Source organism: Salvelinus fontinalis, chromosome 10 (assembly GCF_029448725.1).
Source record: "Salvelinus fontinalis isolate EN_2023a chromosome 10, ASM2944872v1, whole genome shotgun sequence".
In the NCBI taxonomy this organism is placed as follows: Eukaryota; Metazoa; Chordata; class Actinopteri; order Salmoniformes; family Salmonidae; genus Salvelinus; species Salvelinus fontinalis.
This window is the reverse complement of record NC_074674.1, coordinates 40,092,653-40,118,249: the sequence shown is the minus strand read 5'-3', so window position 1 is coordinate 40,118,249 and position 25,597 is coordinate 40,092,653. Positions and strand designations below refer to the sequence as shown.

Sequence of the window (25,597 nt, the reverse complement as noted above, 5' to 3'; positions counted from 1 at the left end):
ATTATTACAGACCCCTTGGGAATATGATTGTCTGTAGTAGTACGATGATAAAGCTGTGAAATAGTGGGAATGGGAAGAACAACCTGGGTTGGGCTGTATTTGATTGAATGTTTTACAAGAGCCTCCTCGATGTTGACTGAGAACTCTTGCTCGCCCTGTAAAACTGAGACCTCTCCCAGAAGTTGTCAAAATCGTCATTGAACTTCAAGTTCATGGAGGAACAGTTGGATTTAAGCCAGTAGTGTAGTCAGAGGAGATGAGTTAAGCGATCCGTGATCTATTGTTGGTAAAGGCCCGGAAATGAGAACCTGTATGTCTGTCTTGTTTAGCCTAAAGAGGAAGCTCAGTAACCCGTGACCAGATTTAGAGGAGATTGCACTTTGTGATGAGGTGAAGTTGAAAGGACGGGGGACAGGGGGGGGGACGGGGGAGTGGCAAAGGACCTTGTTTGGGAGGGGCCCGGTGAAGTCAGGGGCTCAGAGCAGTAAATTGATTTGTTAATACGGGAAAGTGGTCCAAGGTAGTATCCTCAGTAGCTATAGCAGAGGAGTCCAATCTCATAGAACATCCTGGATTATCCCATCTGTCATTTACAATTGTTTGCATCAAAGACACTATGCAGTCTGGAAGTCTCCTTAGCCAGAGTGAAACATTCTTTTAGGACTTTGTTTCTTCTCTAGTAGTTCAATGATCCGATATTTTGAGGCAAAAGAGCTGTTTACACTTTTCACAAGATGTATAAACCAGTCAATTCTTCCTCTCACTAATATATCACAGGTCTCACATTTCATGTCTTTACTGGCCATCTCTGGATCTGACACCAAAACAGAGAAATCTGACACGCTTATATTCAGGTCAGAAACAGCGGTCGCAGCTACAAGAGCCAACGGCGACGTGAGACAAGCTTTGCTGGTGACAGCCAGGTGACCTAGCTAGTCGGAGTTAGCCGGTTAGCAAACCTGCTAAAGTTAGCTCCAGGAGACGGTGAAATCCTGCCGAACACGGGGTGTTGAGAACAGCACTAATACAGTGGTCCCGAAATAACACTTAAAACAAAAGGTTTTAAAAGTATAAAAGTGTCTTTAGAAATATAAAACTTATAGCTAAGTGTTTTTAAAAAGTATAAAACACCCAAGCACTGTATCGCCAATCCAAACTTTCAGATTCCTACTTCCTGGTTGATGAACAATACATCCTCAATGTTCATTTCCTGGTTGATGAACAATACATCCTCAATGTACATTTCCTGGTTGATGAACAATACATCCTCAATGTTCATTTCCTGGTTGATGAACAATACATCCTCAATGTACATTTCCTGGTTGATGAACAATACATCCTCAATGTACATTTCCTGGTTGATGAACAATACGTCCTCAATGTACATTTCCTGGTTGATGAACAATACATCCTCAATGTACATTTCCTGGTTGATGAACAATACATCCTCAATGTTCATTTCCTGGTTGATGAACAATACATCCTCAATGTACATTTCCTGGTTGATGAACAATACATCCTCAATGTTCATTTCCTGGTTGATGAACAATACATCCTCAATGTACATTTTCTGGTTGATGAACAATACATCCTCAATGTACATTTCCTGGTTGATGAACAATACATCCTCAATGTTCATTTCCTGGTTGATGAACAATACATCCTCAATGTTCATTTCCTGGTTGATGAACAATACATCCTCAATGTACATTTCCTGGTTGATGAACAATACATCCTCAATGTTCATTTCCTGGTTGATGAACAATACATCCTCAATGTACATTTCCTAGTTGATGAACAATACATCCTCAATGTACATTTCCTGGTTGATGAACAATACCTCCTCAATGCTTATTTGCTCTTATATACAAAAAACAAGAGAGAGAGAAACAAACAACATCCAGTCCAATATATCCAAACACACAGATTATGGGGGGGGGGGGGGGGTCCAATAAGAGTCTGTTACAACCAGAGTTTTCCTCAGTTCATTAAAGCGTAGGCGAGGCGTCCCTACGCCATGGTCTCTTTCCTCAGGATGCGTTTGGGGTGACAGAGGACGCTGGCCAATCCAGATCGTCCTCGGGGTCGTGACCTTCGCCTGATGGTTTTGTGACAGCGCAGGGAGATACCCAGCTCCTCCATGACAGAGCTAAAAGAGACACACTGCCCACCAAGAGAACTACATTTAGCCACCGCTAATGCTAATTAGGCTACTCAGCATACCGGCTTTAGCATAGTCTCTAACAGACGCTAGGCTAACGGTAGCACTGAGACATATTGGAGTGATAAAAGACACTTCTGAATTAAACACTATTGCTACAATAGGCTACATCCTCACGTAGTTACAGTGTGTAGCTAGGCTAATTGCACAAGGCTAACCATGGCTCTGGAGTCACTCATAAAGCTCAGGAATGGGGCTACCCTAAGGCCTAGCGTTAGTAATGAGGCTAACAACGAACCCATGGATCTGGGCTAGCATTAGCAATAAGGCTAACAATAGCTCCAGTGTTACTAATCAGAGCATGACTCCAGGGCTGTAGGTTAGGGTTAGAAACTAATTATAATATTGATATTGGCATTAATTGTGAGATAAAAAAATAAATATATATCATATAACTAGTATTTTCCTTCCAAAATGCAATTACTTTTTTTTTCTGGCAATAGGACAACACCTGCCGAATAAATTATAAATTATTTGTTAATTAGGTAAAAACTGTTAACAAAGAAACGCTGGAGGCGTTTGGAAATTAATTGACTCAAATATGACATGACTACGGATGCATCCTAAATAGCACTCTCTTCCGTATATACTATAGTCTATAACCTATATACTATACACTATAACCCAACACCTTATGGGCCCTCGTCAACAGGAGTTCCCTATTGAAGGCAATGGGATGCCATTTGAGACGCAGCACATAAAATCACATTTTGATCAAGATTTCCTTGTTTTTGATTGAACTTTTTCCTCTGATCTGGAGGACAGAACTTCTCAGTATGATATCTCTCTGCGGTACGGTTCCCTTTTAAACCTCTTGTAGGTATCAACAGGGTCGTCTCACTCTCCATTCCATCTGTTGCTTGGCATGAGCCGCCCCTACTTACTTACCATCATGCTAACGAGGCTGAGGAAGAGGATGAGGAGGAGGGAGACCCAGCGGGAGATCTATGGGTGGGGTTAAACTCCATCCAACCAATCAAATGATAGCAAACAGTGTTTAGCCTAAACAGGGTATTTATGTTGTCTATAGGCCTGTACTATATTACATATTATAATTTGTGTGGCTGTAATATTGTCGTCGGTCTGTTTTTTTTAAATTAATTTGATCTTGCCTAGAGAAAGAATAAGGAGGTAGCCTCGTCATTTTAAACTTGAACTTTAAATCTTTTTTTCACAACTTTTATGCAATTACATTAGATTAGCATCACACACAAAAAAACTATTTAGAAACTTACCTTATGTGATTATATTTCAACTTTATGTCACACAGTGTGATAATCCTCCACCCTGGTATAGTTAGCTTGTTCTCAGTGTGTGTGTGTGTGTCTCTAGTTAGCCTGGTTTCAGTGTGTGTGTGTGTGTGTGTGTGTGTGTGTGTGTGTCTCTAGTTAGCCTGTTCTCATTGTGTGTGTGTGTGTGTGTGTGTCTCTAGTTAGCCTGTTCTCATTGTGTGTGTGTGTGTGTGTGTGTGTGTGTGTGTGTCTCTAGTTAGCCTGTTTTCAGTGTGTTTGTGTGTGTGTGTGTCTCTAGTTAGCCTGTTCTCATTGTGTGTGTGTGTGTGTGTGTGTGTGTGTGTGTCTCTAGTTAGCCTGTTTTCAGTGTGTTTGTGTGTGTGTGTGTCTCTAGTTATCCTGTTCTCAGTGTGTGTGTGTGTCTCTAGTTAGCCTGTTTTCAGTGTGTGTGTGTCTCTCTCTAGTTAGCCTGTTCTCAGTGTGTGTGTGTGTCTCTAGTTAGCCTGTTCTCAGTGTGTGTGTGTGTCTCTAGTTAGCCTGTTTTCAGTGTGTGTGTGTGTGTGTGTGTCTAGTTAGCCTGTTCTCAGTGTGTGTGTCTCTCTCTAGTTAGCCTGTTCTCAGTGTGTTTGTGTGTCTCTAGTTAGCCTGTTCTCAGTGTGTGTGTGTCTCTTGGTAGCCTGTTCTCAGTGTGTGTGTGTAGTTAGCCTGTTCTCAGTGTGTGTAGTTAGCCTGTTCTCGGTGTGTGTGTGTGTGTGTGTGTGTGTGTGTGTGTGTGTGTCTCTAGTTAGCCTGTTCTCAGTGTGTGTGTGTGTGTGTGTAGTTAGCCTGTTCTCAGTGTGTGTGTGTGTGTGTGTGTGTCTCTAGTTAGCCTGTTCTCAGTGTGTGTGTGTGTGTGTCTCTAGTTAGCCTGTTCTCAGTGTGTGTGTGTGTGTCTCTAGTTAGCCTGTTCTCAGTGTGTGTGTGTGTGTGTAGTTAGCCTGTTCTCAGTGTGTGTGTGTGTGTAGTTAGCCTGTTCTCAGTGTGTGTGTGTGTGTGTGTGTGTAGTTAGCCTGTTCTCAGTGTGTGTGTGTGTGTAGTTAGCCTGTTCTCAGTGTGTGTGTAGTTAGCCTGTTCTCGGTGTGTGTGTGTGTGTAGTTAGCCTGTTCTCAGTGTGTGTGTGTGTGTAGTTAGCCTGTTCTCAGTGTGTGTGTGTGTGTGTGTGTAGTTAGCCTAACCTCCTGAGCCACACACAGCTCAGCTTAACAAGGTTATCGCGTTGAGATAAAAAAAAAAAAAATAATTCAAGAGAGACCTGGAACCATCAGTGACTCTATGTGAGTCTAACATACTGCAAGAGATGGATCTCTCCACTATGGCTGAGTGGCTCTGTCCTGTGGGGAATGAAAACCCTTAGTGTTTAATCATTTAGCAGATGCTCTGCTCCAGAGCAACTTATAGTAGTGAGTGTATTTTGTTGTTGTACTGGTCCCCTGTGGGAATCGGACCCACAACTCTGGTATCGCTGCAAGCTGAGTCAAATAACCAACTCATCAAACTTTGATTATTTGAATCAGCTTTTGTATGGGGGCGGGGGGGGGGGGGGGGGGGGGGGGGCGGGGGGGGTTGTGGGGGCAGCACCGAGTTTGGGAAACCCTGGTGTAGCTAACATAGGCAACACTGTGTTAGTTTAACATAAGATATGGAAGGATCTTTCCACGCTGGCTAAGAAGCTCTGTCCTGTCGGCAGTGAAATGGAACGTTGTTGTTGTTGATTTGGATAGAGCTGTTTTCTAAACTGGGGTAAACACGGGTGGAGAACATCCACTGTACGACGTCATCAGTTTAGTTTTCTTACCAACAGATATTGAAGCAGATTACTTCATTTTGCTATCAGAATTTAGTCAAAAAAATAATAAATATATATATATTTTTTAGCTTTGATTTGTCTAACTAAAGCCCAGTTGACACTAGGTGACGTTAACCCTTTGGTTCACCCATGGTTCTGAACCAACAAAGCTGACCTCAGCAGATGGAAGCCAGAAAACTATCGGACCAGTACCGGCGTTGGTAATCATGTTGTTGCTAGCTTACCATGTCATTGCTAACTGCTAACTATGCTATTGATAACCATGTCATTGCTAACTGCTAACTATGCTACTGATAACCATGTTATTGCTAACCACTAACTATGCTATTGATAACCAGGTTATTGCTAACTGCTAACTATGCTATTGATAACCAGGTTATTGCTAACTGCGAACTATGCTATTGATAACCATGTTATTGCTAACCGCTAACTATGCTATTGATAACCATGTCATTGCTAACTGCTAACTATGCTAATGATAACCAGGTTATTGCTAACCGCTAACTATGCTATTGATAACCAGGTTATTGGTAACTGCAAACTATGCTATTGATAACCAGTTTATTGCTTATCATGTTCTTGCTAACAGCTAACTATGCTATTGATAACCAGGTTATTGCTTATCATGTTATTGCTAACAGCTAACTATGCTATTGATAACCAGAGTATTGCTTATCATGTTCTTGCTAACAGCTAACTATGCTATTGATAACCAGGTTATTGCTTATCATGTTCTTGCTAACAGCTAACTATGCTATTGATAACCAGGTTATTGCTTATCATGTTCTTTCTAACAGCTAACTATGCTATTGATAACCAGGTTATTGCTTATCATGTTCTTGCTAAAAGCTAACTATGCTATTGATAACCAGGTTATTGCTAACAGCTAACTATGCTATTGATAACCAGGTTATTGCTCATCATGTTATTGCTAACTGCTAACTATGCTATTGATAACCAGGTTATTGCTTATCATGTTATTGCTAACAGCTAACTATGCTATTGATAACCAGGTTATTGCTTATCATGTTATTGCTAACTGCTAACTATGCTATTGATAACCAGGTTATTGCTTATCATGTTAATGCTAACAGCTAACTATGCTATTGATAATCAGGTTATTGCTTATCATGTTCTTGCTAACAGCTAACTATGCTATTGATAACCAGGTTATTGCTTATCATGTTATTGCTAACTGCTAACTATGCTATTGATAACCAGGTTATTGCTTATCATGTTATTGCTAACAGCTAACTATGCTATTGATAACCAGGTTATTGCTTATCATGTTCTTGCTAACAGCTAACTATGCTATTGATAACCAGGTTATTGCTAACAGCTAACTATGCTATTGATAACCAGGTTATTGCTAATCATGTTATTGCTAACCGTTTTAGAGATCAGTCAAATGTTACTAGCCACAGATACATTGAGTTGAAACAATGTCTAAAGCCCTACATTGATGTAAGTATGACTTTGATAGCTGACTCTGATGCAATTTATATATGTTTTGCATGGTTCCTGACTAACTGATACTAATTAATCAATAACAAAACTAGTATATAAATACATCTTGCTTTTCGTCGATTCTGATCCACTCTGGGGTGGAGTGGCTCGGCGTCCCAAATGGAACCCTATTCACTACATAGGGCACCTCATTTGACCCAGGGGCCCATGGGGTAGTGCACTATGTAGGGATAGTATACCATTTGGGATGCGGACTTTGTACACTCAATTGAGTTTCTTTTAGCTATTAAAATGTGTATTATGTCAATTAGTTGTCAAAACTTTGAAAAACGCAAGGCAGTCTGGAGGACGAGGACCACTTCTGCCTCTCGTAAACACAAGGCCTCAGTAATGACGCTTTTACTAATTCTCCTATCATTTTTTTCAAATTGAGATTCAGTGTAAACTAGGCATTTATAGGTCTAAAGATTTAATAAAAACACCACTCCTCCCTTGAATTGATTAGAAACAAAGAATCTGCATGGAAATACACAATAATAATACGGTTTGTTGCTAAGGAAGTTACTAAAGGGACTGAGAGAAACCGACTACAGGACTCTGGGAGAAGCAGTATGAGGTCAGAGGTCAGAGGTTACAAGAGGTTGAAGGTTATAGGAAGTAGCTGGGGGGGGGGGGGGGGGGGGGGCGTAGACGAATGGAATACTCAAACAGGGGAACTAAGAAACCAGGACTTGACTACAGGTCGTAGGTCACGAACAGACAGACAGTGGGACGGACGTGTGTTACAAACCTAAACTTCTAGCGTGTGTGTGGCGGAGGCTAGCCTGGGCAGGGCTGGGGGGGGGGGGGGAGGCTACTCTATGTCATCATCGTCTCCCAGCAGCCGACCGCTCTCCAGGTCAGTGGACAGAGAGGTGGCAGAGGAGGAGGAGGCGCTGTCACGACGCTGGAACTGGCGGGACTGAACCCCGTAGAAGAAACAAAAGGCCTGATGGGTTATAGGTGGGTTAGGGAAAGCATGATGGGTTATAGGTGGGTTATAGGTGGGTTAGGGAAAGCATGGTGGGTTATAGGTGGGTTAGGGTTAGGGCAAGCATGATGGGTTATAGGTGGGTTAGGGCAAGCATGATGGGTTATAGGTGGGTTAGGGCAAGCATGATGGGTTATAGGTGGATTAGGGCAGGCATGATGGGTTATAGGAGGGTTAGGGCAAGCATGATGGGTTATAGGTGGGTTAGGGCAAGCATGATGGGTTATAGGTGGGTTAGGGCAAGCATGATGGGTTATAGGTGGGTTAGGGAAAGCATGATGGGTTATAGGTGGGTTAGGGCAAGCATGGTGGGTTATAGGTGGGTTAGGGTTAGGGCAAGCATGATGGGTTATAGGTGGGTTAGGGCAAGCATGATGGGTTATAGGTGGGTTAGGGCAAGCATGGTGGGTTATAGGTGGGTTAGGGCAAGCATGGTGGGTTATAGGTGGGTTAGGGCAAGCATGATGGGTTATAGGTGGGTTAGGGCAAGCATGATGGGTTATAGGTGGGTTAGGGAAAGCATGATGGGTTATAGGTGGGTTAGGGCAGGCATGATGGGTTATAGGTGGGTTAGGGAAAGCATGATGGGTTATAGGTGGGTTAGGGCAAGCATGATGGGTTATAGGTGGGTTAGGGCAGGCATGATGAGTTATAGGTGGGTTAGAGCAGGCATGATGGGTTATAGGTGGGTTAGGGAAAGCATGATGAGTTATAGGTGGGTTAGGGAAAGCATGATGGGTTATAGGTGGGTTAGGGTTAGGGTAAGCATGGTGGGTTATAGGTGGGTTAGGGCAGGCATGATGGGTTATAGGTGGGTTAGGGTTAGGGAAAGCATGATGGGTTATAGGTGTGTTAGGGCAAGCATGGTGGGTTATAGGTGGGTTAGGGTTAGGGCAAGCATGGTGGGTTATAGGTGGGTTAGGGTTAGGGCAGGCATGATCGGTTATAGGTGGGTTAGGGCAGGCATGATGGGTTATAGGAGGGGTGGACGGAGGACAGGCATGACGGAAATAGAGATGGAAAACAAACAGAAATAACAAAAAGGGGAAATTAGAAAATTAGACATGCACAGTTCCTATGGGACCCTATTCCCCATATAGTGCACTACTTTAGAATAGGGTGCCATAGGGCTCTGGTCTAAAGTAGTGCACTATATAGGGAATAGGGTGCCATATAAGATGAAGTTTGCCAAATTCGTAACTGAAAACAAAGTCTTGATTACTTAATAACTATGTTTGTGTTGATACTGTAATACCAGGGTTGATGTTAAAGCAGTGTTCCTCCTTATATTCAATAATGTTACCTGTTGAGAAAACATATCGGCCACAATAACAGTTGTTCATGTATCTGATATCTATAGAACCAAAGCACCTCTCCTCCCCTCCACCTCCTCGCCATGCTGCAGTAACACATCCAGTCCAGTTGGAGGCGCTCCTCTCTCCTCCAGATCCATAACTCAGTCAGCAGAGAAATAGTTCCTCTTCACTCACCTCCTCTATGTCAGAGTTCTTCCTGGCCTTGTAGATGAACTCTCCGATGGCTACGAACACAGACAGGACGAGTCCGGCCGCCAGGACGATGAAGATACCGCCGATGTTCTCCACGCCCAACGCGCTGGCTTCTTTGTTGTCCTCCTCAGGACAACCGTTCCCTCTCCACCATTTCTCCTTCATCATGTGGAGCTTCCCTTCTTCCTGCAGCTGCAGGATGGCGATAGTCACCTTGTCTCTGTAAGGGGAGCCTGGTTTATGACAGGAGAAGAGAGAAGGAAGTTGAGAGGAGGAGATAAGGCCCTCTATTATTCTGCACAAGGTTGCAGTCTTCAAACACAGACGTTTTTTAAAGTTCTACATATGGAAGAAGAACCCTGCCTCTAACCCTAGGAAGCTCTTTGCCACCTTCTCCTCCCTCCTGAATCCCCCCCCCTCCTCCCTCTCTGCAGATGACTTCGTCAACCATTTTGAAAAGAAGGTCGACGACATCCGATCCTCGTTTGCTAAGTCAAACGACACCGCTGGTTCTGCTCACACTGCCCTACCCTGTGCTTTGACCTCTTTCTCCCCTCTCTCTCCAGATGAAATCTCGCGTCTTGTGACGGCCGGCCGCCCAACAACCTGCCCGCTTGACCCTATCCCCTCCTCTCTTCTCCAGACCATTTCCGGAGACCTTCTCCCTTACCTCACCTCGCTCATCAACTCATCCTTGACCGCTGGCTACATCCCTTCCGTCTTCAAGAGAGCGAGAGTTGCACCCCTTCTGAAAAAACCTACACTCGATCCCTCCGATGTCAACAACTACAGACCAGTATCCCTTCTTTCTTTTCTCTCCAAAACTCTTGAACGTGCCGTCCTTGGCCAGCTCTCCTGCTATCTCTCTCAGAATGACCTTCTTGATCCAAATCAGTCAGGTTTCAAGACTAGTCATTCAACTGAGACTGCTCTTCTCTGTGTCACGGAGGCGCTCCGCACTGCTAAAGCTAACTCTCTCTCCTCTGCTCTCATCCTTCTAGAACTATCGGCTGCCTTTGATACTGTGAACCATCAGATCCTCCTCTCCACCCTCTCCGAGTTGGGCATCTCCGGCGCGGCCCACGCTTGGATTGCGTCCTACCTGACAGGTCGCTCCTACCAGGTGGCGTGGCGAGAATCTGTCTCCTCACCACGTGCTCTCACCACTTGTGTCCCCCAGGGCTCTGTTCTAGGCCCTCTCCTATTCTCGCTATACACCAAGTCACTTGGCTCTGTCATAACCTCACATGGTCTCTCCTATCATTGCTATGCAGATGACACACAATTAATCTTCTCCTTTCCCCCTTCTGATAACCAGGTGGCGAATCGCATCTCTGCATGTCTGGCAGACATATTAGTGTGGATGACGGATCACCACCTCAAGCTGAACCTCGGCAAGACGGAGCTGCTCTTCCTCCCGGGGAAGGACTGCCCGTTCCATGATCTCGCCATCATGGTTGACAACTCCATTGTGTCCTCCTCCCAGAGCGCTAAGAACCTTGGCGTGATCCTGGACAACACCCTGTCGTTCTCAACTAACATCAAGGCGGTGGCCCGTTCCTGTAGGTTCATGCTCTACAACATCCGCAGAGTACGACCCTGCCTCACACAGGAAGCGGCGCAGGTCCTAATCCAGGCACTTGTCATCTCCCGTCTGGATTACTGCAACTCGCTGTTGGCTGGGCTCCCTGCCTGTGCCATTAAACCCCTACAACTCATCCAGAACGCCGCAGCCCGTCTGGTGTTCAACCTTCCCAAGTTCTCTCACGTCACCCCGCTCCTCCGCTCTCTCCACTGGCCTCCAGTTGAAGCTCGCATCCGCTACAAGACCATGGTGCTTGCCTACGGAGCTGTGAGGGGAACGGCCCTACACCCAAACAAGGGCACTGCGTTCATCCACCTCTGGCCTGCTCGCCTCCCTACCTCTGAGGAAGTACAGTTCCCGCTCAGCCCAGTCAAAACTGTTCGCTGCTCTGGCACCCCAATGGTGGAACAAACTCCCTCACGACGCCAGGACAGCGGAGTCGATCACCACCTTCCGGAGACACCTGAAACCCCACCTCTTTAAGGAATACCTAGGATAGGATAAAGTAATCCTTCTGACCGACCCCCCCCCCCCCTTAAAAGATTTAGATGCACTATTGTAAAGTGGCTGTTCCACTGGATATCATAAGGTGAATGCACCAATTTGTAAGTCGCTCTGGATAAGAGCGTCTGCTAAATGACTTAAATGTTAAATGTTAAATGTTAAGAACAACAAGAAGAAGAACAAAGAAGAACAAGAAGAAGAAGAAGAAGAAGAAGAAGAACAAGAAGAAGAACAACAAGAAGAACAAGAAGAACAAGAACAAGAACAACAAGAAGAACAAGAAGAACAAGAACAAGAACAACAAGAAGAAGAAGAACAACACGAATAAGAACAACATGAATAAGAACAACATGAATAAGAACAACAAGAAGAACAAGAAGAACAAGAACAAGAACAACAAGAAGAAGAACAACACGAATAAGAACAACATGAATAAGAACAACAAGAATAAGAACAACAAGAAGAACAAGAAGAACAACAAGAACAACAAGAAGAAGAACAACAAGAACAACAAGAAGAAGAACAACAAGAACAAGAAGAAGAAGAACAACAAGAAGAACAAGAAGAACAAGAACAAGAACAACAAGAAGAAGAACAACACGAATAAGAACAACATGAATAAGAACAACAAGAATAAGAACAACAAGAACAACAAGAAGAAGAACAACAACAAGAAGAAGAACAAGAAGAAGAACAACAAGAACAAGAAGAACAACAACATGAACAAGAAGAACAACAAGAAGAACAAGAAGAAGAACAAGAAGAAGAACAACAAGAAAAAGTAGAAGATGACTCTTACCTATTGGTGTGCCCACTCCGTAGCCCTTGGAGTCTATGAGTCCTCCGATCTGCGTGAGGTTACAGTTCCTCTGACTGATGTACTCTATGCTGGTAGACTCCATCAACATAGCGTAGTCTGTAGTCAGGACCCTGGTGATCCCCTCTCGGTTGTTCTTCACCAGAGCTGTGTTCTTCCTGCTGCTCATAAACGCCCACATCTTCTCATAGGTGGAGATCTTAGATTTCTAATGGACAACAACAACAAGGCATCTTCTCATTGGTGGAGATCTTAGATTTGTAATGGACAACAACAACAAGGCATCTTCTCATTGGTGGAGATCTTAGATTTGTAATGGACAACAACAAGGCATCTTCTCATTGGTGGAGATCTTGGATTTCTAATGGACAACAACAACAAGGCATCTTCTCATTGGTGGAGATCTTAGATTTCTAATGGACAACAACAACAAGGCATCCTCTCATTGGTGCAGATCTTAGAATCTGAAACTGAAGATCTGTGTACTACTCCCTTAATAGAACAGCGCAAACTGGCTCTAACCAGAGTAGAAAGAGGACTGGGAGGCCCCGGTACACAACTGAGCAAGAGGACAATTACATTTGAGTGTCTAGTTTAAGAAACAGACGCCTCACAAGTCCTCAACTGGCAGCTTCATTAAATAGTACCCGCAAAACACCAGTCTCAACGTCAACAGTGAAGACGCGACTCCGGGATGCTGGCCTTCTAGGCAGAGTTCCTCTGCCAGTGTCTGTGTTCTTTTGCCCATCTTAATATTATCTTCTTATTGGCCAGTCTGAGATATGTATTTTTCATTTTTTTTTTTTTCTCTTTTTTTTTTTCTTTTTTTTTTGAGGGGGTGGATCAGCTTAATATTGCGGAAAGAATGTTGCTCCCAATGTAATTGTCTGCATCATTTCCAATCCCCCATATTTTTTGGGGTAAATATATATATCCATTCACGTATGCATACATATACACATATATACATACACAAACATACTTTTTTTAAAGAGTATACCTTTATTATTATTCCCCGCAAACCCTACCACCGATCCCCCAATTGGAGTAAACTGATAAACATTTCTGTTTTTACCTTCAATTTATACATCTTATACACATTTTACAGACACAGTCTACTTTATAATAGTTCTCTCTTGTTTGTTCTTAGTCCTTCCTCTATTTCTGTTGTCCATCCAGTTTGATTTCCACTTGTAACTGTGTTATTTCACAATAGCTCCGCACCTATACACATTTCACAGATCCCGTATGCCCTACATTGTTTATCTTGTTATTAGTCCCACCCTTCAGCTCCACTCAACCTTTCCCATCTATCTTCCAACATCATCCATTTCGGATTTTTATTTGCCATATATTTTTCAACTGTGCTGTGATGCTTCACAAAAGATTTGAATCTTCCTATTCTCATAGCTTCCACGGATTGTAAATTAAAAATAAACATTTTTGCTAAAATAATTATTATATTATTGATTGATTGACTATGGCTTTTCAAATCCCCCAGTATTGCTATCTGTAGCGTTAGTTCTACGCAAATGTTGCAATTCTTCAACCATTCCTGGACCTGTGACCAAAAACGAGCTACATGCGGACAATACCAAAATAAATGGTCTAATGACTCTGCCTCCTCACAGCAGAATCTGCAGAGCTGGGAAGATTGTATCCCCCATATATATAACATTCTATTAGTTGCAAGAATTTTGTACAATAATTTAAATGGAAAAATTCGAAGTTTTGAATCCGGCGTTGTTTTGCGTATAAATTCATAAACCATGTGCCATGGAATGGGTACATCGAAAATCTCTTCCCAACTATTTTGCAATTTATGTGGCACAGCTGTAAGTTTTTTGGTCCTTAAATGAAATTGGTATATGTTTTTATTTATCACACTTTTCTTTAACCATTTATGTTCTTTAATACAGGGCCGACATACAAGTTCCTTACTTTTATCCCCTTCCACCTGCCTCTTCCATTTTTGTGGTAATGCTGCAATTAATTGGATGTCATTTTGGGTAGAGCAGACATTTCCATATGTCTGTGTTAGCTGCATGTGTGACATTACTCCACCAGTCCTATTTATGTTATCATTCACAAAAATTATACCTTTTTTAAACATTTCTTCGATAAATACAGTTTTTTTATCAATTACTATATTTGAATTTAACCACAAGATTTGTTGTACTATTTGTTCCGTCCTTTCAGGTGGATTAAACTGAAATTGCAACCAGCTTTCTAAGGCTTGTTTAAAAAATAAAGATATTTTGGAGATTATTTCCTTTTCAAGCAACCGAAAGTGAGCAGGTGTAATCTGAATAAAGGGAAAAAGGCCCTTCTTGAACATAGGATGAGACATTCGTACCAATCTACTAGAGAACCAGTTTGGATTTAAGTATAACTTTTGTATGACTGATGCCTTTAGTGAGAGGTCTAATGCTTTAATATTTAATAATTTCTGCCCTCCGAATTCATATTCGTTATATAAATAGGCCCTTTTAATTTTATCTGGCTTGCCGTTCCAAATAAAATTGAATATTTTTTGTTCATATAATTTAAAAAACAGGTCACTAGGTGTTGGCAAAACCATAAGCAAATAGGTAAACTGTGATATGATTAAAGAGTTAATCAGGGTGATTTTCCCACAAATAGACAGGTATTTTCCTTTCCATGGTAGCAAGATCTTATCTATTTTTGCTAACTTTCTATAAAAATTTATTGGAGTGAGATCATTTCTTTCTTTTGGGATTTGTATACCGAGTATGTCCACATCACCGTCAGACCATTTAATTGGTAAACTACATGGCAATGTAAAATGTGTATTTTTTAGTGATCCAATACGTAATATGGTACATTTATCATAATTTGGTTTTAATCCAGAGAGGATAGCAAATGTATCTAGATCCTCTAAAGAGGCCGTGGAGAGATTCTAGTTGTGGTTTTAAAAGAAAACATGAATCATCAGCGTACAATGACACCTTAGTTTTTAGGCCCTGGATTTCTAATCCCTTAATATTAATGTTTGATCTAATTTTAACAGCTGACATTTCGATGGCAATAATAAATAGATATGCCGATAGTGGACAACCTTGTTTTACTCCACTAGATAGTTTAAAACTTTCTGAGATGTAGCCATTATTTACTATTTTACACCTAGGGTTACTATACATAATTTTTACACATTTTATAAGAGATTCCCCAAAATTGAAATATTCTAGGCATTTATATATAAACTCCAGTCGTACTTTATCAAAAGCCTTTTCAAAATCAGCTATGAAAACCAGGCCTGGTGTCCCCGATATTTCATAGTGTTCTATTGTTTCCAGTACTTGCCTTATATTATCTCCAATGTATCGTCCATGTAAAAAACCTGTCTGATTAGGATGAATAATATCTGACAAAACTTTTTTTATTCTATGCGCCAAGCATTTTGCTAGGATTTTTGCATCACAACACTGAAGTGTAAGAGGTCTCCAATTTTTTAAATGGACTGGATCTTTATATATACCACTTGGGTCCTGTTTCAGTAATAATGATATCACACCTTCTTGTTGCGTGTCTGATAATCTATCATTTATATAGGAGTGGTTAAAACAAGCTAATAATGGTCCTTTGAGTATATCAAAAAAATGTTTGTATACTTCCACTGGTATGCCATCCAGTCCTGGAGTTTTCCCATCCTTAAAGGCCCCAATTGCATCAAGTAGTTCCTCCTCTGTAATTAGGCCTTCACATGAGTCTTTCTGTACAGATGTTAATTTTACATTATTATTAGGGAAAAAATCCATACAATTAGTTTCAGTTAGTGGAGATGGAGCAGCCTGAAACGAAAATATATTCTTAAAGTACTTTACTTCCTCTTTCAAAATATCATTTGGTGAATCATGCGTGACTCCATCATTTGTAACAAGTTTTAATACGTTTTTTTTGGTAGCATTTCTATATTGAAGATTGAAAAAGAATTTGGTGCATTTTTCCCCCATATTCCATCCAGTTCGCTTTATTTTTGTAATATATTACACTGGATCTTTCTTGAATAAGTTCCTCCATTTCTTTTTGTTTTTCCTCTAACTTATTCTGTGCCTCTATGGTACCGTTTTTATTGTTATCTAACTGTACTGTTAGTCCTTCAATTTCCTTTGTTAATATGGACTCTTTTGATCGAAATTGCTTTTGTTTTATAGATGAGTACTGAATTGCATGTGTATTTTTCTTTGCAACTCTGCCTTGAAGGCCAGCATCCCTGCCTTGAAGGCCAGAGTCGCCTCTTCACTGTTGACATTGAGACTGGTGTTTTGTGTGTACTATTTCATGAAGCTGCCAGTTGAGGACTTGTGAGGCGTCTGTTTCTCAAACTAGACACCCTAATGTACTTTTCCTCTTGCTCAGTTGTGCACCGGGGCCTCCCACTCCTCTTTCTACTCTGTTTAGAGCCAGTTTGCTCTGTTCTGTGAAGGGAGTAGTACACAGCGTTGTACGAGATCTTCAGTTTCTTGGCAATTTCTCGCATGGAATAGCCTTCATTTCTCAGAACAAGAATAGACTGACGAGTTTCAGAAGAAAGTTCTTTGTTTCTGGCCATTTTAAGCCTGTAATCGAACCCACAAATGCTGATGCTCCAGATACTCAACTAGTCTAAAGAAGGCCAGTTTTATTGCTTCTTTAATCAGAACAACAGTTTTCAGCTGTGATAACATAATTGCAAAAGGGTTTTCTAATGATCAATTAGCCTTTTAAAATGATAAACTTGGATTAGCTAACACAACGTGCCATTAGAACACAGGAGTGATGGTTGCTGATAATGGGCCTCTGTACACCTATGTAGATATTCCATTTAAAAAATCAACCATTTCCAGCTACAATAGTCATTTACTACATCAACAATGTCTACACTGTATTTCTGATCAATTTGATGTTATTTTAATGGACAAAAAAAGAATGAATTTTCTTTCAAAAACAAGGACATTTCTAAGTGACCCCAAACTTTTGAACGGTAGTGTAAGTGTATACAATGTGTATACAACATTCATACTATGCATTGTTCCCTGATAAAGAAACACTGAAGTTCTTGTGCCAGAACTATTAAATGACATGAAGACACAGATCCTTCTATTTGTTTCTGGTCAGTTCATCCTTAGATAATAAACATCTTGTTGTGTCTGATAGTAACTCCCTCCCTCTGTGAGTTCCTCCCTCCCTCTGTGAGTTCCTCCCTCCCTCTGTGAGTTCCTCCCTCTCTGAGTTCCTCCCTCCCTCTCTGAGTTCCTCCCTCCCTCTCTGAGTTCCTCCCTCCATCTCTGAGTTCCTCCCTCCCTCTCTGAGTTCCTCCCTCTGTGAGTTCCTCCCTCTGTGAGTTCCTCCCTCTGTGAGTTCCTCCCTCTGTGAGTTCCTCCCTCTGTGAGTTCCTCCCTCTGTGAGTTCCTCCCTCTGTGAGTTCCTCCCTCTGTGAGTTCCTCCCTCTGTGAGTTCCTCCCTCTGTGTGTCCCTCCCTCTGTGTGTCCCTCCCTCTGTGTGTCCCTCCCTCTGTGTGTCCCTCCCTCTGTGTGTCCCTCCCTCTGTGTGTCCCTCCCTCTGTGAGTCCCTCCCTCTGTGAGTCCCTCCCTCTGTGAGTCCCTCCCTCTCTGTCTGAGTTCCTCCCTCTCTGTCTGAGTTCCTCCCTCTGTGAGTTCCTCCCTCTGTGAGTTCCTCCCTCTCTGTCTGTGTCCCTCCCTCTGTGAGTTCCTCCCTCTCTGTCTGTGTCCTTCCCTCTCTGTCTGTGTCCCTCCCTCTGTGAGTTCCTCCCTCCCTCTGTGAGTTCCTCCCTCCCTCTGTGAGTTCCTCCCTCCCTCTGTGAGTTCCTCCCTCCCTCTGTGAGTTCCTCCCTCCCTCTGTGAGTTCCTCCCTCCCTCTGTGAGTTCCTCCCTCCCTCTGTGAGTTCCTCCCTCCCTCTGTGAGTCCCTCCCTCTGTGAGTTCCTCCCTCCCTCTGTGAGTTCCTCCCTCCCTCTGTGAGTTCCTCCCTCCCTCTGTGAGTTCCTCCCTCCCTCTGTGAGTTCCTCCCTCTCTGTCTGTGTCCTTCCCTCTCTGTCTGGTTCCCTCCCTCTGTCTGTGTCCTTCCCTCCATCTGTGTGTGTGTCCTCTGTTTCTTCCTCTCTCTCTGTGTGTGTGTGTCTCCCAGTGAGAGGAAACAGGACAGCTGTGTGATAAATCTCCCGCTGTTTCAATTTGTTGCGTCCCTCCACAGCCCTGTTCCCTCCCGTCCATGGAGGAGTAATCAGACGCTGCAATCTGAGGGATAAAGCCCCACCGGATCAACCATGCTGGGCCACACAACGCACCGCCACGGGGTGGAGGGCTGGAGGAACCTCACAGGTTATCTAACACTCACACACACACAGAGGAAGAAACAGAGGACACACACACACACACACACACACACACACATTCTACAGTACAATGACGCACACAAGGCTAAGCACAATGTTTTATGGGTCTTGCTACACTGAGTGGACAAAACATTAGGAACACCTGCTCTTTCCATGACATAGACTGACCAGGTGAATCCAGGTGAAACCTGTGATCCCTTATTGATGTCACCTGTTAAATCCACTTCAATCAGTGTAGACGAAGGGGAGGAGACGGGTTAAAGAAGGAAGTTTAAGCCTCGAGACAATTGAGACATGAATTGCGTGTGAGTGCCATTCAGAGGGTGAATGGGGAAGACTAAATATTGAAGTGCCTTTGAGCGGGGTATGGTAGTAGGTACCAGGTGCACCGGTTTGTGTCAAGAACTGCAACGCTGCTGGGGTTTTTCACACTCAACAGTTTCCTGCGTGTATCAAGAATGGTCCACCACCCAAAGGACATCCAGCCAACCTGATACAACTGTGGGAAGCATTGGAGTCAACATGGGCCAGCATCCCTGTGGAACGCTTTCAACACCTTGTAGAGTCCATGCCCCCGACGAATTGAGGCTGTTCTCAGGGCTAAAGGGGGGGGGGGGGGGGGGGGGGGGGGGGGGGGGTGCAACTCAATATTAGGAAGGTGTTCTTAATGTTTGGTATACTCACTGTATACCGGGATAAGGTTGCTCGATCGAATCCCCGAGCTGACAAGGTAAAAGTCTGTCGTTCTGCCCCTTAATAAGACAGTTAACCCACTGTTCCTCGGTAGGCTGTCATTGTAAATAAGAATTTGTTCTTAACTCACTTGCCTAGTTAAATAAAGATAAAATACATTTAAAAAACACACACCTATAATGACTTGATTACATCAGTTTTCTTTATGGTTACTATCCCCGTCCATCTGCAGGTCGGCAGGTAGCCTAGTGGTTAAAGCGTTGGACTAGTAACCGAAAGGTTGCTGGATCGAATCCCCGAGCTGACAAGGTAAAAGTCTGTCGTTCTGCCCCTGAACAAGGCAGTTAACCCACTGTTCCTAGGCCGTCATTGAAAATAAGAATTTGTTCTTAACTGACTTGGCTAAGTTAAATAAAGGTTAAATAAATGTTAAATAAAGGTTAAATAAATACAAATTAAAATAACTATAATGGCTATGCTGAATGAGGTATGAAGATAACAGACCATCGTGGAATAGGTCAAAGGTCCCGAACAATTAAAAAAATCATTTTTTTTCATCAAATTGGATGATATTTGTATGAAACCCGTTCACAAAGTCAGGTGATGAAAGTATAAACAATGACTGTAGCTGGTACATAGATGTGATTATAAAGCTACTAGTCTCCTCTAGCCTGTGTCAAACACTTGGATTCAGTCCAGTACACTTATCGTATGCTGTACATTACCTTATGGCTAACCTTCTAATGTGACTGTGTCCTTCACTCATTCTACTGAAGAAGTGTAACAGTCAACTGTATTCTGTAATTAGCTACAAAACAATAGAATTTAAAATGGTGTATTTACTGCTGTTTGTCTGATATCCCAACAGTCCAGGATTAGCTCTAGTTGACCATGAGAGCATTTGCCAGAGAAGAAAACGGTGTTGAGACTCAGAATGGCACGTGACTCATTGTTTACCTTGTTACCTGGCAACCACCACAAGGATCTTTTCAAAGAGCTGTCAGTCAAAGTGAGTTGATGAATATAAACTCCCCCGCCCACTCGGCCCGAAAGAAGCTTCCCGATTTAGTTAGAGAGATGAGAGTAAAAGGTCAAATTTCTTCACTTCTGAGCATTTTAATAGCGTACAGATATTATGGTTGATGTTTTGGTCGTTCAAATTTGATATTTTTTACTTGGGAAATAGGACGACTGTGCGGGACAGATGTTAAATAAGAGAACACAGTAGGGTTGGGTTTGGGTAGAAACTACAGAGAGATGCAAGGATGGGGCCTTTAATCTAATTTAAACATCAGCAGTCAGAGCAGTTTACCGATCACTGTACCTGTACATAGCCCATCTGTAAAATAGCCCACCCAACTACTTCATCCCCATATTGTTATTTATTTATTTATTTGCACCCCAGTATCTCTACTTGCACATCATCTTCTGCACATCTATCACTCCAGTATTAAATGATACATTTGTAATTATTTCGCCACTATGGCTTATTTATTGCCTTACCTTACGCCATTTAAACACACTGTACATGGATTTTTCTATTGTGTTATTGACTGTACGTTTGTTTACGTGTAACTCTGTGTTGTTTTGTGTCGCACTGCTTTGCTTTATCTTGGCCAGGCCGCTGTTGTAAATGAGAACGTGTTCTCAACTAGCCTGGTTAACTGGCCTACCTGGTCAACCGGCCTACCTGGTCAACTGGCCTACCTGGTCAACTGGCCTACCTGGTTAACTGGCCTACCTGGTCAACTGGCCTACCTGGTTAACTGGCCTACCTGGTCAACTGGCCTACCTGGTCAACTGGCCTACCTGGTCAACCGGCCTACCTGGTCAACCGGCCTACCTGGTCAACCGGCCTACCTGGTCAACCGGCCTACCTGGTCAACCGGCCTACCTGGTCAACCGGCCTACCTGGTCAACCGTCCTACCTGGTCAACCGGCCTACCTGGTCAACCGGCCTACCTGGTCAACTGGCCTACCTGGTCAACCGGCCTACCGGGTCAACTGGCCTACCTGGTCAACTGGCCTACCTGGTCAACTGGCCTACCTGGTTAAATAAAAGTGAAATAAAATAAATTAGAAAATCAAAAAGGGAACTGGGAATATTATTGTTAAACTAACAGAGAGAGACCGGTCACACACTGTGAACTAATACACTGCTCTATGCGTGTGGCCAGTCACTCTAAATCTCTGGTTAAAACTAAAGTTCCTTCATAGAAAAATTAAAGAAAAGTTACAAGAGGAAAAATGTCAGCCTCTCTTCCTCACCTTGAAGAAGGTCATGACCCCTTCCTGACTGAGCCGTATCCCCCCCCCCCCTCCCCCGTTTTACACACACACACACACACACACACACACACACACACACACACACACACACACACACACACACACACTTTCTCACCTTGAAGAAGGTCATGGTAGACCCGTCCCTGACTGAGCCGTATTCTATACGGGTTTGTTTAGCCAGGTCGTCAGCGGAGTCGATGGGGGCGTCCATCCTCTCCACGGTGAGGAAGGCAGCCAGGTTGGCCGTGTAGGAGGAGATGATAATCAGGGTGAAGAACCACCAGATGCCTCCTACTATACGGGTGGAGTAGGCCTTAGGCATCAACTCTGACCCTGGGTAGAGACAGCAGGCGGGGGGAGATGGTTATAGGGACAGAGGGAGAGAGAGGGAGGGAAGGAGAGGGAGAGAGGGAGGGAAGAAGAGGGAGAGAAGGAGAGAGCGAGAGAGAGAGGGAGGGAAGAAGAGAGAGAGAGAGCGAGCGAGAGAGACAGAGAGCGAGGGAGGGAGAGGGGGAGGGAAGGAGAGGGCGAGGGAAGGAGAGGGCGAGGGAAGGAGAGGGAGAGAGAGGGAGGGAAGGAGAGAGGAGGAGAGAGAAGGAGGGAAGGAGAGAGAGGGAGAAAGAGAGAGAGAGAAAAGACAACAAAAGAGAGCGACCATATGCAGAGAAGCTAAGTACAAACACACACACACACACACACACACACACACACACACACATCAGGGTTGTGCTCAATTCAGAATTGAATTGAGAATACAATTTGAAGGAAAGGAAATGGAATTCAATTGAATGAAACTCAAATGCCTCTTCTATTGTATTTTCAGTCTATACAAATATACAGCACATCTTGTACATAAAACATCAAACATGTTGTTATATACATACTGTACATTGGTATCTGGAAGTGTGATTCAATAAACTCCATGACTGGGTGGAATTCCTTTGAATTGCACCAGAGAGGAAGCGGAGAGGAAACGCATTAGCTGGAATAGAGGTTTACTGATAAGTAGAACAGGTGACATCCTGGCATCTTTGAGGGGAAAAAAACCTTATATTAGAGTTGTCTTCAGATGGCTATGCATATTCATGACATGAGGCTAGCGGCATAGCCATCTCTCGCCATTGATTACAGGAGGTTGACGTCAACATTCAAATATTCAAGAACGTTTTAAAAGAATTAGATGTATCCACCAATCCAAAGACAGGATAGACGGGAGCTAGACAGTCCACCATGTCGATTTGTGGACGACTCCCATTGTTAGGGCGGAGAGACAAGTATCTTGTCAGTATATCTATAATCTTTGATTGCACTGAATTCAATTATATTTCCTGTCACTCAAACATTACATCCTGTTGGGTGTGGCCAATTAAATTTTTATTGAATGGGAGTCAATTCCAAAATTCTGAATGAAGCACAACTCTCACACACACACACACACACACACACACACACACACACACACACACACACACACACACACACACACACACACACACACACACACACACACACACACACACACACACACACACACACACACACACACAGGTGTGAAATGAAATGAGAAAATTGTGGATACAGCAGCTCGTAAAAAAAACTTGTTGACTCTCAAACCCACTTCTATAAAGAGGTGAGTTTTAATCGTATACAGTGAGCACCAAAACAATTTGTACAGTGACACATTTTTTGTACTTTTGGCTCTGTACTGCAGCACTTTGGATGTGAAATGATACAATGACTATGGGGTTAAAGTGCAGACTGACAGCTTTAATTTGAGGTTTATTTTCATCAAAATTACAGCACTTTTTTGTACATATATTGGGTCAAATTCACTTATATGTGTATTAAAGTAATCCAAAGTTACAGTTGAATCAGAAGTTTACATCCATCTTAGCCAAATACATTTAAACTCAGTTTTTCACAATTCCTGACATTTAATCCTAGTAAAAATTCCCATTTTTAGGTCATTTAGGATCAACACTTTATTTTAAGAATGTGAAATGTCAGAATAATAGTAGAGAATGATTTATTTAAGCTTTTATTTCTTTCATCACATTCCCAGTGGGTCAGAAGTTTACATACACTCAATTAGTATTTGGTAGCATTGCCTTTAAATTGTTTAACTTGGGTCAAATGTTTCGGGTAGCCGTCCACAAGCTTCCCTCAAAAAGTTGGGTGAATTTTGGCCCATTCCTCCTGACAGAGCTGGTGTAACTGAGTCAGGTTTGTAGGCCTCCTTGCTCGCACAGGCTTTTTCAGTTCTGCCCACACATTTTCTATAGGATTGAGGTCAGGGCTTTGTGATGGCCACTCCAATACCTTGACTTTGTTGTCCTTAAGCCATTTTGCCACAACTTTGGAACTATGCCCATTTGCGACCAAGCTTTAACTTCCTAACTAATGTCTTGAGATGTTGCTTCAATATATCCATATAATTTCCCACATCATAATGCCATCTATTTTGTGAAGTGCACCAGTCTCTCCTGCAGGAAAGCACTCCCACAACATGATGCTGCCACCCCCGTTCTTCACGGTTGGGATGGTGTTCTTCGGCTTGCAAGCCCCCCCCTTTTTCCTCCAAACATAACGATGGTCATTATGGCCAAACAGTTTCATCAGACCAGAGGACATTTCTCCAAAAAGTATGATCTTTGTCCCCATGTGCTGTTGCAAACCGTAGTCTGGCTTTTTTATGGCGGGTTTTGGAGCAGTGGCTTCTTCCTTGCTGAGCAGCCTTTCAGGTTATGTCGATATAGGACTCGTTTTACTGTGGATATAGATACTTTTGTACCTGTTTACTCCAGCATCTTCACAAGGTCCTTTGCTGTTGTTCTGGGATTGATTTGCACTTTTCGCACCAAAGTACATTAATCTCTAGGAGACAGAACGCGTCTCCTTCCTGAGTGGTATGATGGCTGCGTGGTCCCATAATGTTTATACTTGTGTACTATTGTTTGTACAGATGAACGTGGTACCTTCAGGCATTTGGAAATTGCTCCCAAGGATGAACCAGACTTGTGGAGGTCTACAATTTTTTTTCAGAGGTCTTGGCTGATTTCTTTTGATTTTCCCATGATGTCAAGCGAAGAGGCACTGAGTTTGAAGGTAGGCCTTGAAATACATCCACAGGTACACCTCCAATTGACTCAAATTATGTCAATTAGCTTATCCGAAGCTTCTAAAGCCATGACATAATTTTCTGGAATTTTCCAAATGTTAAAGGCACAGTCAACTCAGTGTATGTAAATTTCTGACCCACTGTAATTGTGATACAGTGAATTATAAGTGAAATAATCTGTTTGTCAACAAGTGTTTGAAAAATTACCTCTCACCATTACACACATTATACCCCCAAGACATGCTAACCTCTCACCATTACACATCATCATACCCCCAAGACATGCTAACCTCTCACCATTACACACATCATACCCCCAAGACATGCTAACCTCTCACCATTACACACATCATACCCCCAAGACATGCTAACCTCTCACCATTACACACATCATACCCCCAAGACATGCTAACCTCTCACCATTACACACATCATACCCCCAAGACATGCTAACCTCTCACCATTACACACATCATACCCCCAAGACATGCTAACCTCTCTCCATTACAAATCATCATACCCCCAAGACATGCTAACCTCTCACCATTACACACATCATACCCCCAAGACATGCTAACCTCTCACCATTACACACATCATACCCCCAAGACATGCTAACCTCTCACCATTACACATCATCATACCCCCAAGACATGCTAACCTCTCACCATTACACACATCATACCCCCAAGACATGCTAACCTCTCACCATTACACACATCATACCCCCAAGACATGCTAACCTCTCACCATTACACACATCATACCCCCAAGACATGCTAACCTCTCACCATTACACACATCATACCCCCAAGACATGCTAACCTCTCACCATTACACATCATCATACCCCCAAGACATATTAACCTCTCACCATTACACATCATCATACCCCCAAGACATGCTAACCTCTCACCATTACACACATCATAC

General features: G+C 42.9%; 1 protein-coding gene across 1 annotated transcript in view; it reads right to left on the bottom strand.

Annotated features, from left to right (window-relative positions):
* Positions 1 to 2,074: 2,074 nt before the first annotated feature.
* The window catches only part of grik1a (glutamate receptor, ionotropic, kainate 1a), a 101,030-nt gene continuing 77,507 nt past the window's right edge, over positions 2,075 to 25,597 (bottom strand). The window contains exons 14-18 of the mRNA XM_055936809.1: positions 21,662 to 21,879; positions 12,193 to 12,418; positions 9,287 to 9,537; positions 7,557 to 7,754; positions 2,075 to 2,163 (exon numbers count right to left, since the gene is read on the bottom strand). Coding sequence (XP_055792784.1) covers positions 7,620 to 7,754; positions 9,287 to 9,537; positions 12,193 to 12,418; positions 21,662 to 21,879 — 830 coding nt within the window. The 3' untranslated portion in view covers positions 2,075 to 2,163; positions 7,557 to 7,619. The remainder of the gene's footprint in view (positions 2,164 to 7,556; positions 7,755 to 9,286; positions 9,538 to 12,192; positions 12,419 to 21,661; positions 21,880 to 25,597) is intronic.